Raw genomic sequence first — 16,656 nt, forward strand, 5'->3', positions numbered from 1 at the left:
AGAGGGCAGAGACATCAGATGTCACAGAGGCATAGTGCAAGCTGTAATAATCCCCATGTCGCTACTGACGGTACAGGGCTGAACGTGTTCTCCCTCGCGTGGCCAAATCTGGAAGTACAGGGCCAGCCATCACCTCCGTCTGTGCCTGCGCGCCTTCGGCCCCAGCTTTTCCCTGGGAAAGTTGTGACACTCGTAGTTAGGCCACGAGGCTCAGGAATCCTTGCTTCCTGTGCGAACTTTCCCCTCTGAAAGACTGGCGAAGAGAAAAACGTGTTGGGACAGGAGGAAGAATTCGGGGTGCAGTTTCCGTTTTACAATGGACTGGACCTGGCTGAGCTCTTGGACCTACTTGTCCAAGCTGCAGTGTCTTTGGAAACAAAGTCATCGAGGGGACCTCTGCCAACAATGTCGCACCTGGGGTGTCCAGACAGCCCCCGGGCGTGGGAGTGTAGGAGAAAGTCTGATCTGCAAACAGCGATGAGCTACAAAAACAGGCTTGTGACAAAGACTTGAAAGCCAGTCTGGTCCGGAGCGAGGGCCACGCGCCCTCGTGTGGCAGGCCCTGAGAATGCAGGTCCTGTTGGCAGGCTGTCCAGCCTGAGGCCTGAGGGCCTGCAATGGGAAGGAAAGACCACAATGAGGGGACAGGAAGGGAGGGAGGGAGGCACACAGCCCAAGAGACAACCCTTACACCTGGCAATTACAACTTGCAATTGGGAGTGTCCAGGGGACTGGAGATATCCACTTGATTGTGAGACACTGGTTGTTATTTGGTGCAAGCACCTAATAACAATAACACGCTAGGGAAGCTTGACCCAATATATTTTCCCTAGTACATGATGTAGGGGACACGACACCACAGGAGGGATGAGTTCCGGACACTGTTTTGCTTAGGATGGGTGAACACTTGTCAAAAGAGGGGCCCGCCCAGTTTACCTTTGCTTTCTCCTTCCCCTCTCCCTGCTGCCCCCAGCAAAACTGTTTGTGACACTGAATGTTGCAGCTAAGTTTCCCCATTCTGATGTAGCTTTGGTGTGGTTCAATGGAATTTCCCTCTCCCAACCCCAAGCAACCCTCTGTGGAGGACAAGAATGAAAACATTCTGTGATATGATAACAGATTTTAGAGGACCCTGCATTTTCATGTAGTTAGAGCTAGGGAGAGGCAGAATAATAGCTTGGGCCAGCACTTCAGGGATTAATGGGCTCAGAGAGCAGTCATCTGTGCAATTTTAAATCATGTACAAGTCACATATTAAAATATGAAAACAAGTGAACTTAATATTGATAATCCAATAGGAGATAACTTCTTTTGATATGTAATAAATACAAAGTTATAAATAAAATTTGTTTTTCTGCTCCTGCTACTGCAGTTGGAACTTACAGCCTCAAAGTCAGCCCAGCTTTTTGTTGGTTATTTGGCGATGCCTTATCCTTGAGGACTTTTCTGCTTGGCCTGTTTTTGAACAATAGTCCTCTGGGTCTCAGCTTACAGAGTAGCTTGGCACAAGCCACTAGTTCTCAGCTTATAAACTATATATATATATATATATATATATATATATATATATATATATATGACTCTGAACAAGGATGTGCAGGGTTCTTAAAGAAAGAGGCAAGCCTGTCACATGAAAACATGAGGCTGGCTTTTCTAGGTAAGTGAATGTCAAACAGAGGTCATTGGGTTATTTTATAAATTCCAAGAATCATTAAAACTCTTGTGATGTTCAGTTCCTAATTGGGCAGTGACAGCATGGACATGTAAATTTCTTCCTTTCCCACCTGGCTGTCAGGAAACTCAGAGCTAAACCTGAGTGTTCTCATTTAAAAGATATCATCTCAGCCAAACTTCATTATTTTTCTAGTTCTTGTCCTTTAGTATTTGAACACCTTAGAAATTGCTGTTCTCTGAGATTTTCACTTCTGGGTTATCCATATGTAAGGAAGCTTGTACATTGCTCCAGTAGATGTCAGCATTGTATAAGAGAAGAACCCAGCCATAGCTCTTTTAACCTTCCTTCCCCTATCAGAGCTAAATATGACTATTTAATAGCTTTGTGATTTTGATCCAGTGACTTTTGAACACCATGGGCCTCCTTTTCCCATGAGAAAGAAAGAACTGCTGTAAAAAATGAACTGGGATTAAATGTACCTTGCGAGCAAAAGGCTCGGCCATTTACTGTTTAAGTGCACGGAGCATGATGCAGGCATCTTGATTTCAAGTTCTAGTATGTCATTTCAAGATTGTGAGCTCGGCCAGGTTATAAAGCTTCTCTGAGCCTGAGCTTCTTCCCTGCAAAATAGTGAGCCTAGTGCCCAGCTTGTGAGCTAAGTGCAGTCAGAGGGCTGCTCTGCAAAGTTACAACAGGGGCCAGTCCAGGGGTCAGTGAGGTGTGAAGTGCGGGCTGGGCATGGCACAGAACTCAGTTTGTCACCATCATTATACGCATGTGTCTGTCAGATGTTTCAACTGGGGCTTCTGGGGATGCCAAAGAGGTAGGGTTGGGTCCTTTTCCCACTGCTCCACAGAACAAAAGACTGGATGGGGGCATGAAAGAGACAAGAAGAAAGGTGACCCCCTTATAAATAATTCCCACTTCCCCCTAATGGCAAAGACTCCCTGCGTTCCTCATATTTCCCACATGCTTTCTTGTAGAAGTTGACAAAACAATTCTAAAATTAACCAGGAGTTATAGAAAATGATGGATAGCTAAAATAGTTTGGAAAGAGGTATTGAGGGAAGTAATCTACAATGGGAGGGGTCTATGCTGGGGCTTGAATTTAGGCTCATCAGCTAGCATTCTATAACTTAGTCTGCACCTCCACTTTCAGCTTTTTGTTAATTGGAGATAAGAATCTCGTGGGCTCTGTGCCAGGTCCTGGTGGTATGGAGGTCGACCAGTTGTCTGTGTAGGGGCTTGCTTGAAATTATGACCTTTGGATCTTGTTTTTTTGAGATTATCAACATGAGCCACCAGTACCTGGCTTGTTGCATTTGATTGTATTAGGTTGTATTGCAGCAAAAGAAGTTTAGAGCTGCGAAACAAAATTAAATTACATTGGATATTCTTTCCTTCATCTTGCTCAACTAGAATAAAGCCCTGCTATGGCCTTGGGGGACCCCAGGGTCCTGAACACAGACTGAGACCCAGACTTGCCTGACAGCCTATGTCTCATTTTCTACACGAGTGGACACATATCTGCCCAGGTTGGACCACTAGGCTCTGTGCCAAGTCCTGGTGGTATGGAGGTCAACCAGTTGTCTCTCTTGTGCAGTGAGTGTTAGCACTACTTTAGTTAAAAGTGAGGAAATCTGTGGTTTAGGCTTAGTCCCACAAAATTAGGAACACAAAGCCAGCTTTCTGGTATCCTTGTGTAGAATGCCATAGTGCTGAGATTCTTTTTTTTCTGTTAATTCTGGGGCTTGAACTCAGCCTGAGCCCTGTCCTTGGGCTTTCTCAAGGCTACCACTCTACCACTTGAGTCACAACACGACTTCTGGCTTTTTTCTGTGTATGTGGTACCAAGAAATCGAACCAGGGCTTCGTTCATGCTAGGCAAGCACTCTACCATTAGGCCATGCTCTCGGCCCCATAGTGATGGGATTCTTGATGAAGGCTCTACATGTCTTCTTCCTCCCTTTTTTCTCAAGCATGAAGCCCCATGGCAACCCCAAGTGCTTATTATTGCTTCAGCAGGGGGAAAAGCCAATGAAATTCTTAGAAGGCAGTATGGGTACATTTGGGAGGTTAAGCATGCAAGCCTATGAAGTCCCTGGCTTTGGACAAGTAGCCCCCACAAGATGTGCAGAGCCTGGTGTTTAAAATTTTTTCAGAGACAAAACAACTCCATCATTTCCTCTGCCCTTAGATGCTATTTAGAAATGTGTCGGTCAGGCATAGACACTGGCCCAGACAGGAGAAAAAAAAGCTATCATGGGGAGAATATTATTTCTCCATCCAAAGCACGAGTAGTCACCCAGACTTTATTCAGGTTGCTTGCCTGAGGAGCTCTGCTCCTGTTCCTTTGTCTGTGCAGTTGCTGCCTCTGTTCCTAGGGGGAGGATGCGCCCATCAGGCCCTGTGGGCTTGAGACTTGGATAAATGGACTGCTGCCCCTCACCCTACTCCTGATCATTAGCATAGAAGGAAGGGAACCCTAAAGAAAAAAAATGGCATGAAGCAGGACCCAAAGAAAGATTGCTTAGTCTGTAAATACTTTCATTACAGCACTCCTATTTGGGAAGGTGTAGGTAGAACCAATAAAAAAAAGGACTCCATGGAAAGCCTAAAGAAGGGCTTGTGCAATTCAGGGAGAGTCTCTGTAGCCCCAACTTATCTGCACTACAAAAGCAAATTGTTTGATTTCCAAAGGAATACTTTGTCACTAATGGTTGGTCTGGATCTGATACTTTGAATAATGGAGTCCCAATCCCAATTGTCTCAATCAATAAAAGGGGCCAGTCAAGTGCTGGTGATATACACTTGTAATCCTAGCTCTTGGGAGGCTGAAGATGTGAAGACTGAGGTTCCAAGTGTGGGAAGGAAAGTCTTTGCGACCCCCACCCCTTCTCAACAGGGTGCAGTGATATCCGCTATTATCCTGAGCAACATAGAGGCTGAGATTAGGAGAGAATCTATTTTATGCCAACTAGGATGGAATAATCCATTAGTCTACATCTCAACAGAAAAGCTGGGCCTGGTCACTTGAGCCAGTCAACTCCACTTTGACAGGAAGCCTAAAACAGGTGGATTAACATCCAAGAATCTGGCTGAGTGGGATCAGGACTGCCTATAAAAACAAAAAAAAAAACAAAAAACAGTTAAGAGATATGGCCTCAAGAGACAGAGCACCTATCCAGCAAGGGTGAAGTTGAGTTCAAACCCTGGTAACACCAAAGAGAAGGAAGGAAGGAGGAAGGAGGAAGGAGGAAGGAAGGAAAGAAGGAAGGAAGGAAGGGAGGGAGGGAGGGAGGGAGGGACTCAGGATGCAGCAAACCCATTCGTGCATATTGCATAAGTGACTTATCATTTCCTAAAGCACTCTCCTATGTCAGGGTAGTGTGGACAGCCAGTTCATAGCTCAGTGGCTGAGATCAGTTATTGAGTACTATGTATCATGTGTTTTACCAATGTGCTCCAGGAAATAGAAATTACTTTGACTTTCAATTTGAAAACATACCTACAATCTCTCTATAAACATAGTCTCACAGCTGTGTATGTGCTTGTGCGTGTGTGTGGGGGGCAGAATTGAGGCTTTGCTTAAGAACTTGCAGTCATTTGGCTTTTCACTCAATGTTGGTGCTCTACCATTTGAGTCACACCACTTCCAGCCTTTTTCTCATTGGAGATGAGTCAGATTTGTCACTTATGTGCTGGTTTTGAACTGGGATCCTCAAATCTCAACCTCCCGAGTAGGTAGGATTAAAAGCGTAAGCCATCAACCTAGAATACAATTTCTTAAAAATAGAAAATACGGCTGGGCGAGGTGGCTCACGTCTATAATACTAGCTACTTAGGAGGCTGAGATCTGAGGATCAATGTTCAAATCCTGCCCAGGCACAAAAGGATCTGAGACTCTTATCTCCAATTAACTTCTAGAAAACGGGAAGTGAGGCTTGGCTCAAGAGTAGGGTGGTAGCCTTGAGCTGAAGAACTTAGGGCCAGTGCCTAGGCCGAGTTCAAACCCTATGACCCACCATATATATAGAGAGAGAAAAAAAAAGTATGTAAGGCAGAGTACAAAAGTAAAATCAACTAGAATTCAATTTCTACTATCAACTAGTTGTCTCATAAACATATTTATATGTATATCCCTATTAGATGATATTGCTTTCAAGGTTTTAAGCTTAGTCCCAGTTGTGACTTTTAATTCAGTTATAATGTGGATAATATAAAAGCAAAAATTTCAAGAGCAGTAGCTATGGAATCATTTTTATATGGATGAAATAATTCAGTCATTTTTATTGTCAGCTAGGTTTCTATTTTTTGCTTATCATTTTTGCTTCTATTTTACAGATCTTTGCACATAAAGATTTTTAATAAATAGAATGTCACTGTATGGTACAATTCTGATTACTAGAAAGCATTTCTTTTCATGTTTAGCAACCCTTTATGCTTCTATGGTTGGTCCTTGGTGTGACTTCTAATGCTCCTTGGATTATCTTGCCACATGACCCTGCATCCACAGACTTTCCCTCTTGGATTTCGGCCTCACCCTATGCTCTGAACATTCCTGGCAGTTGGGACTTCAGAAAGCCTATAATTGCTTCTCAACATTAGTCATGAACAAATTTAAGAAATAACCTATATCATAGCTGCTATGACTTTTCTCATTGCAGTTCACATTTGCATTTGACCTACCTTGGTTATCAAAGTACAAACACTCAGCTGAGATTTGTCAAGGAAATGTAGAAAATTCCTCAGAACTTGGAAATACTGGGCACTTACCAGATGGTTAGTCTCAGATTGTAAGTGTATTGTCATGTGATTAAGATCTATTTGTATTTTGTTTAGCTATAAATGCACATTTGCTGAGGAAGAATTTTGCATGTTATGTCATTATTAACTATTGGGGCCTACTACTTGCTAGGCAAGTGCTCTAACCACATGGGCTACACTTCCAGCCCTGAGAATTGGTTTTGGAAGTGAGCTCAGCTGTGATGCTATAATCTGCCCTCTTGGGATGGATGAGGGTTGGGGATGCATCTGAACTGTTCCTGTGACTTCTTGCAGGCAAGCTGTCAATCATACACACATTCTGCAGAGCTGGGCAGTGAGCGAGCTTTCCAACAATGTCAAGGGGAATGAGGAGAATACAGGCTGACATTGAAAAATAATTTTGCCATCAAAGATCCATTCTGTAGTCACTGAAAGTATTATCACTGCAGACTCTCTCTTTCTCAAAATGCCTGTGTGAATAAATGCATAGAATTAAGTAATGGGGCATTTGGGGATCATTTGGGAATCCCAAAATAGTGATTTCTCATTTCCATGTCTGAGAAGTCATAGAAATTCCTCTGATGATCTCTCCCCTCCCCCACTCTTTATCTCTGCTTTCACACAGAATAGATATTAAGTGGGAGGCTACTTCGTAGGAGTTGAGGATTCACAAATGAGTAGATCCTAAAGAAGAAACTAAGGCCCCATTTGGAGCTACAAAGCAGGTATTGTAAAATGTCTGGATGTTATGGAAACAAGGGAATGGAACAGGAGAGAAAGAAGTCAAGTCATAAATCTGAATGTCAAATGCAGACTCAGAAAATCAGAACTTGATGCCATTAAAGTATCGTAGAATAGTTGAGAATCCTCAAAATTAAATTCTAACACTCTAGCAGAAGGTAGAATACTTAAAAATTCCTTGCACTTCTAGAGTATTATTCTTGTAATAAAATCACTGATTTAAAAAAAAAGGCCAGATTTTCAGAGGGAGATGCATGCAAACCAAGAAAAAACACAGGAGCAGAAAGGGGCATGAGAATTAAAGACAAAAAATGAAATCAGGCGGCTGGGAGTTTAGCCTAGTGGTAGAGTGCTTGCCTAGCATGCACAAAGACCCAAGTTCAATTCCGGGCCTTGTCACTTTCTTCTATGTGGACACAGCAGTGACTAGCCCACATGAGATGGGCCACCAATGTAACTCAAGCCTAGTCAACATACAACTATTAATTCTTGCTTCACTCCATTTTCCAAATGGAAAATACACAGTGCAAATGAAGAACCTAAAATGACCGTATTTGATTGAACAAGAGTAAATGTGAGGCAGTATCAAACATGTAGTAATAACTCAGATGGCCTTGAAGTTAACATTGGTGTCTTTAACAGCAGCCAAAGCTGCTGTCAAGCTTTATTACCAATGCAGTTTCCTCCACAAGAATGCGCTCTACTACTGAGCTACATCTCCAGATCCCCCAAAGTTCCGTTTCTACAAAATCCAGTGATCTAATTTAAAAAAAAAAGCTAAGCTCATTCCTCCAACACTGAAAAATCATGAAGCAATTTATAACCAACTTTGTCAGAACTGAATGAAAAAACAAATTTAGTGCAACCACCCAAAAAAAAGGACAATGTAAAAACAGGCTTTGAGAATCTTCTCTAGGCTCCTCCCATAATCCCCTTCTCTGCTCCACTGTATACTTGAAGACAGCACACTCCCTCCAGAAACATTGGTTCCAGAGGGCAAAGTTGAAGCCTTTACTCACAAAGAATTATTTGTCTGCCCTAACCAGTCTGAGGTTACCAGAAGTAATTCAGAATTCACTGGGGCAGAAAAGCTTAGGGCAGTCCTCAAAAACAATGTAAGGTAAATGAACTATGAAGAGTCACCTGTGGCAAAGGATGACAAACAAAACAGAATGTGGAAAAAATGGAGAAAAAAAGCCAGGAAGAATTTCTCTCCAAAACTGGGGGTAACCTGGTTCTCCCTCATACTTTTATCTTCACCCTAAACTTGTTTTGTTGTTGCTGTCATTAGAAAAGTGTTTTAGTTATGTGAGAAATTCTTTCATCTTTTCATTCTGAGATGTGAGCTTCAAATCTGTTTATACTGAATAATGTAGACTGAATTTCCACTATACTCATTTTATAATATGCACTCGTTGTTCTATCACAATATTAACAAAACATAAACATGAAAAAATATACTGATTATCCCATTAGTTACCTGGCCTTTTGCATTAAATTATTTATTGTTATTTCTACCATGTCTTTCTTGATGACCAAAGGCTGAGAGACTGAAATTCTTTTCACAAAAGAATTTAAATCTTAGCTTTCTGGGACAAAATTCACTAAACTTTACTATATAAAATGTTATTGAGTAAATTCTATTTGAGTAAATCATATTAGATTTTTTAAAATAAAAGCTTGGAGTGAAAAGACAATGTAATGCTGCCATGAATACTGGGGAAATTTAGAAAGCCACAAAAATGCAGGACAGCACCTTACTCTCAGTAAACATCTAAGAGAACCTGAGACAGCTTTCCACTTCCTTGGCTCAGTGGAGCACAAAGGGAAGCAAGCACTGGAAGTGTAACCCAGGACAGAGTCAACCTGTCTTTTTATTTTTTGTCTTTTAGGGTTTGTCTCCTGCTCAAACTTATATATTCTGTGTGTGTGTGTGTGTGTGTGTGTGTGTGTGTGTGTGTGTGTGTCCTTCCTCTTTTCTTATAATTTTGATTACATTTGGCTTATGACATTCAAGGAAATATTCACAAAACACTAAGTAACCACAAGCCAACATATCAGGCATGCCAGAGCACACATGACTAAAACAGAGATTTATTGAAACATATCTGAGGAAAACCTCAGCTCTGAACTTACTAAATGTTGATTTTTTAATTTTTATTATAAATGTAAAGAACCAAAGGAAACCATCAATAAGTAGTCTCACCACTAATCCCATTACTAGCAACACCAGTAAAGTATGAGAATTTCTAAGAAGGACCTCCCCAAGACTAATAGGACAGAAAAGACAGAATCAGCTCAAGAAAAATCTAACTACAACTTCTATGTATACAAACAAAAGAACTGCAAACAGAATCTTGAAGAAATATTTATACTAATGATTTGAGTGTGAATTGTTTCCACCAAACCTCATGTGTTTTTTTGGTTGTGGGGCTTGAACTCTGGGCCTGGATGCTGTTCCTGAGCTCTTAAGCTCAAGGCTAGCATTGAGTCACAGTTTCATTTTCCTCATGTTAAATTTTTTTCCAACATAACATTTCTGAAAGTTAATGGGCCTCTAAGATGTAATCATGCCAAAGGTGTACCACCCTCAGAAGGGGATTTGGGTACTTTCCACACAAATTTAGTTATTTAGAGAGCCAGTTGTTAACAAGGTAGCACCTGGCACCTAGCACCTGGACTCAACCTCGTATACTCTACTTTTTCAGTGTGTGGCTGTTCCACCTTCTACTTTTCTGTTCAAGTTGATCTAACATGAAGCCTTCACCAGAAGCTAAAGGATGTTGACACCAAGATCCTAAGCCTCCCTGCCTGCCTCCAAAATTGTTAACTAAATAAACCTTACAAAAGGTGATATGTAGCTATAACAAAATATTACTCGGTCTTTTAATTGCCCACCCTAGGACTCAAACTCAGGGCCTGATTGCTGCCCCTGGACTTTTGTGCTGAAGGTTAGTACTCCACCATTTGAGCCACCACTCCATTTCTGGCTTTTCTGGTAATAAATTAGAGATAAGAGTTTCACAGACTTTCCTGTTTGATCTTGCTTCAAACCATGATCCCTGGATCTCCCAGCTTCCTGAGTAGCTAGGGTAACAGAGTGAAGCTACTAGTAGCCAGCTCACTACATAATCTCAAAGAAAAAGGGTAATTCTTAAGGACATTGTTAAATGAAATAAGGTATCTTACAATGACAAATACTGTATGAATCCACTAATAAGATGAGTGCAAAGCAGTTACATTCACAGAATCAAAAACCAAAATGATGGTTATCAAGAACTAGGGGAGAAAAAAAAGAATATTCAAAATACAACAGGAGTATGGTGGTTATCTCAGACACAAAGTAAGGCAGGACTAGAATGGAGAATTTGAAACCAGCCTGAGATATATACTGAGACTCTGCCTTAAATTAAGAACAATAATAATATCCAGCCTGTAATATAAGAAGGTTCTGGATATTGGTTGCATTAACAATTTGAATGCTAAAGTTATGAAACTATATATACACCTAAAACTGTTTAAGATGGTAAATTTTAACTTGTTTTACAATTAAAAATCTCAAAAACTGGCAAATCTTAAGAATTAAGAGCAAAATTATAAAGATGTAATTTATAATTACTGCATTCCTATTGGAACCAGATACTGTGAAAATTGTTCTGAAAGCTTCATTTGTTCCTCAAAAGAAAACAAAAGGCAACCTTAGTAGGGAATTTCTATAGCCAATTTGAACCAGAGAGAGAATGAGCTTGATCATATAAAATTTCAGGCCACAGAGGAAAAAAAAACCCACAATCAAGAAAAACAAAGCCTAAGGAAATTTGAGGACAGAAATAAAATATCTATTAATCAATATTTTTGTTAAGAAAGAGATTCGCATAAGTGAGAAAAAGGATATTTGAAGTGGGAGGAACTAGTCATAATGTCTCATGCCTATAATCCTAGCTACATAAAAGGTGGAAGGCCTATCAAAAGTTAGTGTGATTATCTCAAAAAAGAAGTCAAGAATATTTGCTCACATCTGTAATTTTAAGTAGCTAAAAGGTATAAGAATAGGCTTGCCAAATAATGTTTTATATAAAAACTATTTTGAATATATACAAAGATCCAAAGGAAATCATACATTAGATTCATAAGGAAGATAATAGTAATAAAGCAACAGAAGGCTTAAAAAAAATTCTGAAGACAAAAAGTCTGCCAGTTGAAGGCAGTTGGAGATGCGGCGTAGATAATAAACTAAAGACAGCTGAAAAAGTAGCTCAAGTAGTTGACTGCCTAGGAAGCACAAGGCACTGAGTTCAAATCTGAATACAGAAAGAAGACAAGATGAGATGAGAAGACTAAAGCTTTCTAAACTAGAAAAAAGCCACAGTAGATTATAGATATAAACAGCAACCACACAAAGACATTATTCAAACTGTTTAAAGTCTAAGGTTTTCTGAAATCAGAAAGAGAAATGATGTCACATGTCAGGAACCCACAGTGAGATGAACAATGACACCGTCCATCAGAAAGCTTACAGTCCACTGCAGTGAAATGATATCTATGATATCTATGAAGCTGTCAACTAATGATGAAAGCATGAACTTGGATCATTATTTCACATCACAAACAAAAACCACAAAATGGAACAATGGCCAGGCCGGACTCAGTGCTCACACTTGTAATCCTAGCTATTCAGGAGGCTGAGATCTGAGGATCAAGGTTCAAAGCCAGCCTGGGCACAACAGGACCTGAGACTCACCTCCAATTAACATCTAGAAGTGGGGCATGGCTCAAGGGTAGGGGTGGTAGACTTGAGCTGAAGAGGTTAGGGACAAAGCCTAGGCCCAGGGGTAGGGTGGTAGCCATGAGCTGAAGAGCTCAGGGACAGTGCCCAAGCCAAGTTCAAGCCCCATTACCCAAAAAATAAACAAATAAACAAACAAACAAAACAAAACAATGGCCTTAATATTAAAAGGAAAAAACAACATAAAATTCTTAGAAGAAAACATAAGGGCAAAGGGCAAATCTTCATGACTTTTGTACTTGGCATTGAATTTTCAGGACATGAAATCTGGATTATAAATAATGAAGGAAATAATAAATAGGATTTCATTAAAACTTTTTGTGTACTTTCTTGAAATTACAAGGAAAATTAAGACAGCTAACAGAATCACAGAAAAATCTGTGCATCATATATCGGATGAAACCAGTATCCACAAATTCAACTATGAAATTCTTACAATTCAACCATGAAAACGAGCCAAAACTAGGCAGAGGAGCTGATATTTCTCTGAGGATATGCAAACAGCTAACAGGACATCATTTGAGAAATGCAACCAAAAACACCACTAAATACAATTTACCACCCAGAAAAATAGCTATTTAAAAAGTAGGAGCAAAGAATGTGGGCAGATATGTGGGAAAATATGAACTTTCATGTATTGTTAATAGAAAAGTAAAATAACTCAGCTGTTAGGAGAGTTTGACATTTCTTCCAAAAGTTAAACATAGAATTAACTGCCATATGACTCAGAAATTTTATATGTACATATAAAACCCCTCAAATTTAAAACAGGTGCTCAAAAACAGACTGTATTACTCAGCTTTATAAGAGTGATTGCTGATACATACTACAACATGGATGAATTTTAAACCATTCTACTCTTCTATCTTTATGTAAATTATGTACATCCATTGAGGCAGAAAGCACATTAGTAGTCTCCAGAGGTAGAGGGGTTTAGGGTGGGTAGAAATAACTACTTAATATGGTTAAAGTTCACTTTGGGATGTTGGAAGTGTTTTAGAACTGCCAGAGATGGTAGAGTTCCTACCTTGCAAGGACAAAGCTTCCTTCCACATCCAAAAACTAAAAAAAGTTTTCAAACTACATAGAGATTGTTGGTATGAAGTATTTCAATGAGCTAAATGCCACTAAAATATTTTTATGTTATGTAAAGTTCATCCAACTTAAAAGAAAACTTTTTAAACTTAAATTAGTGCTCAGGTAACTTATGAAATCACTTGAAAATATACCTTTGGTTAACACTGCAATTCTATATACATCTGTTATCAAAATAGAAAAATGACACAGCCAATTACTGAATTATCTGTAATGGCATAATATATTTCTACACGCATATGGAAGGTAAATATATTCATATTTGTCTCCTGTTTCTAAAAAATGGCATAATTATTTCAGTTTAAATTAAACATTCCTATCCCTTCTTTTACTAAGTCCTTATACTATGCTACTCTTAGGTCGTATGACTATTATTTAGATGTTTGGGTTGTTTCCAATTTTCCAAAATTACAACTAATGCTTCAAAGAATCACCCTAAAAATAAAAAATAAAACAATATACATAAACTTAAGTATTTCTAGTTAATGACATAATCCTTCTGAAAGAAAGTAATCTGTTAGGGAAAAGAGGAACTAGCCTCCACACTGTTTTCAGTAATCATAAATATTGTTGATGGAGGCATTATTATTCTGAGACTTCATACATAATAATTCCATCAACTTTTATATTTACAGTAGTTTTCTGTATCCCTTCAACAAGTTTTGATTGGGAAAGTATTTCCTAGTTCGACATAATATCCATTTAGGTAAAAGAAAAAAAAAGCAACCACTTTACATAAATAAACTTGCTTAAAAAATCAATTTTCATCCCCATCTTTCATCTTCAAATGTCATAAAATTAAATTTCATCAAATCAATCTATATATTTCTATACTCTCAGTATTTATCACTACCCCAATTGAGATTTCACCTAAAGTGCATGGGGCCTTCGGTCCAGGAGTTTCAGAAATGTCTCTTCTGTAGCCCATGACCATGTTAGCCACTCAAGTACATGATATTAAGCATTAAATTCAAATAAAGGCCTTTTTTATATAAATCTTTGACTAATCTACTGAAATACCATCCCAGGCTACATCCTATATCAACCCAACCTTTTCTTCCATTGTGTAGGAATCAAAGTTAAAATAAAAATTAGTCAGCTTCATATCATCAGAAAGAACGACATCACCCCATTTCTAAGGAAATGGAAAGACTTGGAAAAAAATCATATTAAGAGAAGTAAGCCAGACTCAAATGAACATAGGCTCAGTGGTTTCCTTCATTTGTCATAATTAGTATAAACCTTGGACTCTCCTAGCAGAGGTTTACAATAAGCAAAACCTAGATACATAAGGCCACATAGGATGAGGCTAAATGAAAGGACCTTCAAGATATACAAACAAGATTGTTTCTATACCTTGATTGTTGTTCTATTAAGAACTATATTATTTCTTTTTTTTTTCTTTGCCAGTACTGGGCTTGAGCTCCGGGCCTGAGCACTGCCCTTGGACTTTCTCAAGGCTAGAGCTCTACCACTTGAGCCTCAGCACCACTTCCGGCTTTTTGCTATATGTGGTACCGAGGATTCGAACCCGGGTCTTCATGCATGCTAGGCAAGCACTTTAACCACTAGGCCAAACTCCCAGCCAAACTATATTATTTCTCATCTACTGTATTGTCCCTTGGTTATCTCATATTGTTACAGTATCTTATCTTGTTATCTGATATATTGTATATATGTTTATTTGAAAAGGATAGAGAAGGAGGAAAACAAGAAGAGGGGAGGAGGTGGGAGAGGGAAATGGGGACAAAAACATGAGAAAGGGTAGCAATGTTTGTGAAGTAATGCACCTTCTATCTGGCAAATATAATATAACCCTTCTATTAATTACAATAAAAAATTAGTCAGCTTCAAAATTAGTCAGCAAAAGATAGTTCAGGATATTGATGAGAATGGGCCACAAAGCGAGGCAACTGTTTTATACTATAACCTCTGATTTCAATACAATCTTGATTTGTTCTCTCCACTACCTTCCTTAAAATCAGAAGCCATGAATAGTACTCTCCAGTGCACTATAACAACCTTTCCCACCATGGGTGGCTTTGAGGCTAGTGGTCATGGCTCAGACTGATTGAAACCTAGTTTGGTTCAACTTCAGGGGCTCCAGCATTCTCTATGACTTTCACTTATTGTTTTTACAGGTAATAATTATCAATGAACTTCTTTTTTTGTTTTTGTTGCTGTTGTTCGTCAGTCATAGGGCTTGAACTCTGGGACTGGGCTCTTCAGCTCAAGGCTACTGTTCTACCATGGTGAGCCACTTTGCCACTTCTGGTTTTTCGGGGGTTAACAGGAGATAGAAGTCTCATGGACTCCCATGCCCTAGCTGGCTTTGAACCACGATTCTCAGAACTCAGCCTCTTAAATAGCTAGGAGAAAGGCATGAGCCAACAGCACCCAACCTGAACTTCATATTTAATTGTTTTTTTAAATTTTACAATTCCTTTTGTATCTAGTTGAGGCGTTTCCTGAAAAGCTGGGCCTACTGCCCTTTCCAAATTCCATCCCTTAACTTTTTTTTTTTGAAGGAAAAAAATTTCATTTCCATCCCTTAATTTGTATCTTCAGTAACAGATCACAGTCAAACATTTCATGTCACAAGTGATAGGGAAGTTACCCCACAATCACAGGTTCCTCAAGTCTACCTTTCATCAGTTTTTCTCATACCAAACCACAATCTAGTGCCTAGGAGTTGTTCTAACAAAAGCCCAGGATTTCTACAACTATCTAGAATTATACGAAACACATCACAAATTAAAGAAACAGAATGTCTTTACTTCGAATACCAGCTGCAAGTTGAGAAGCTCCCAGGATACCTGTACTTCTGAACAACTGACTACAAATTCAGAGGTACTTATTTCTCCCTTGGGTGTGATAATTTGCTAGAATAATTCATACAACTCAAAAAAGCAGTACATTAATAGTTTTATTATAGCAAAAAAAAGGATATAAATCATGACAACCTGAAAATGTGACAAACAGCACAAGTTCTGAGATGAGTCCAAATATAAACCTTCCATGTCTACACAAAATCAGCCCAGCCCATGTCACCCTTCTGCAGCATGACACATAATTGCACACACACAAGAATATTATTGACCAGGTATAACATGTGCAAGGTTTTTATTAGTCATTCTCCTTACATAGACTGAACTGAATTATTGCCCACATGACAGAACCAATCTCCAGTACCTTTTTCTTCCTTCCCCAAAAGTTAGATTATACCACATGGCTCAAAACCCAGTCCTCCACATATTTGGTCATTCTGACATAACTTGCCTGCCCCCATGCTGTCACCTGATTAGCATAAGCTAGCAGGGCCCACCAAGAACAAAGATACTTCTGTTACTCTACAAATTCTGAAGATGGATAGAGGCTCCCACACAAGAACCAGGGAGAACAACTCACTGAACTCCTTATTGTACATGAGAGGACATACCCCAAGACAAAACAAGACAGGAATCAAGACAGCAAAGGAAAAGATGCACAGATCAGTGAATAGAACACATAGTTCAGAAATAACCCCACACAAATACCGTTAACTGATTACAAGAAAGGCACATAAGTATTCCCTGCAGAAACGTCTTTTCAA

At 39.4% G+C, this 16,656-nt stretch overlaps 1 protein-coding gene and 1 long non-coding RNA gene across 2 annotated transcripts in view; one reads left to right on the forward strand and one right to left on the reverse strand.

The window, feature by feature from the left end:
* Positions 1-16,656, forward strand: part of LOC150039381 (uncharacterized) — a 247,376-nt gene that overhangs the window by 131,693 nt on the left and 99,027 nt on the right. The gene's annotated exons all lie outside the window — the stretch shown is intronic.
* The window catches only part of LOC150039383 (serine-rich coiled-coil domain-containing protein 2-like), a 28,424-nt gene continuing 16,367 nt past the window's right edge, over positions 4,600-16,656 (reverse strand). The window contains 1 exon segment of the mRNA XM_090327909.1: positions 4,600-4,793. Coding sequence (XP_090184035.1) covers positions 4,755-4,793 — 39 coding nt within the window. The 3' untranslated portion in view covers positions 4,600-4,754.

This window comes from Megascapheus bottae, unplaced genomic scaffold (genome assembly GCF_031878675.1).
Source record: "Megascapheus bottae isolate mThoBot1 unplaced genomic scaffold, mThoBot2.hap1 HAP1_SCAFFOLD_40, whole genome shotgun sequence".
Classification (NCBI taxonomy): Eukaryota; Metazoa; Chordata; class Mammalia; order Rodentia; family Geomyidae; genus Megascapheus; species Megascapheus bottae.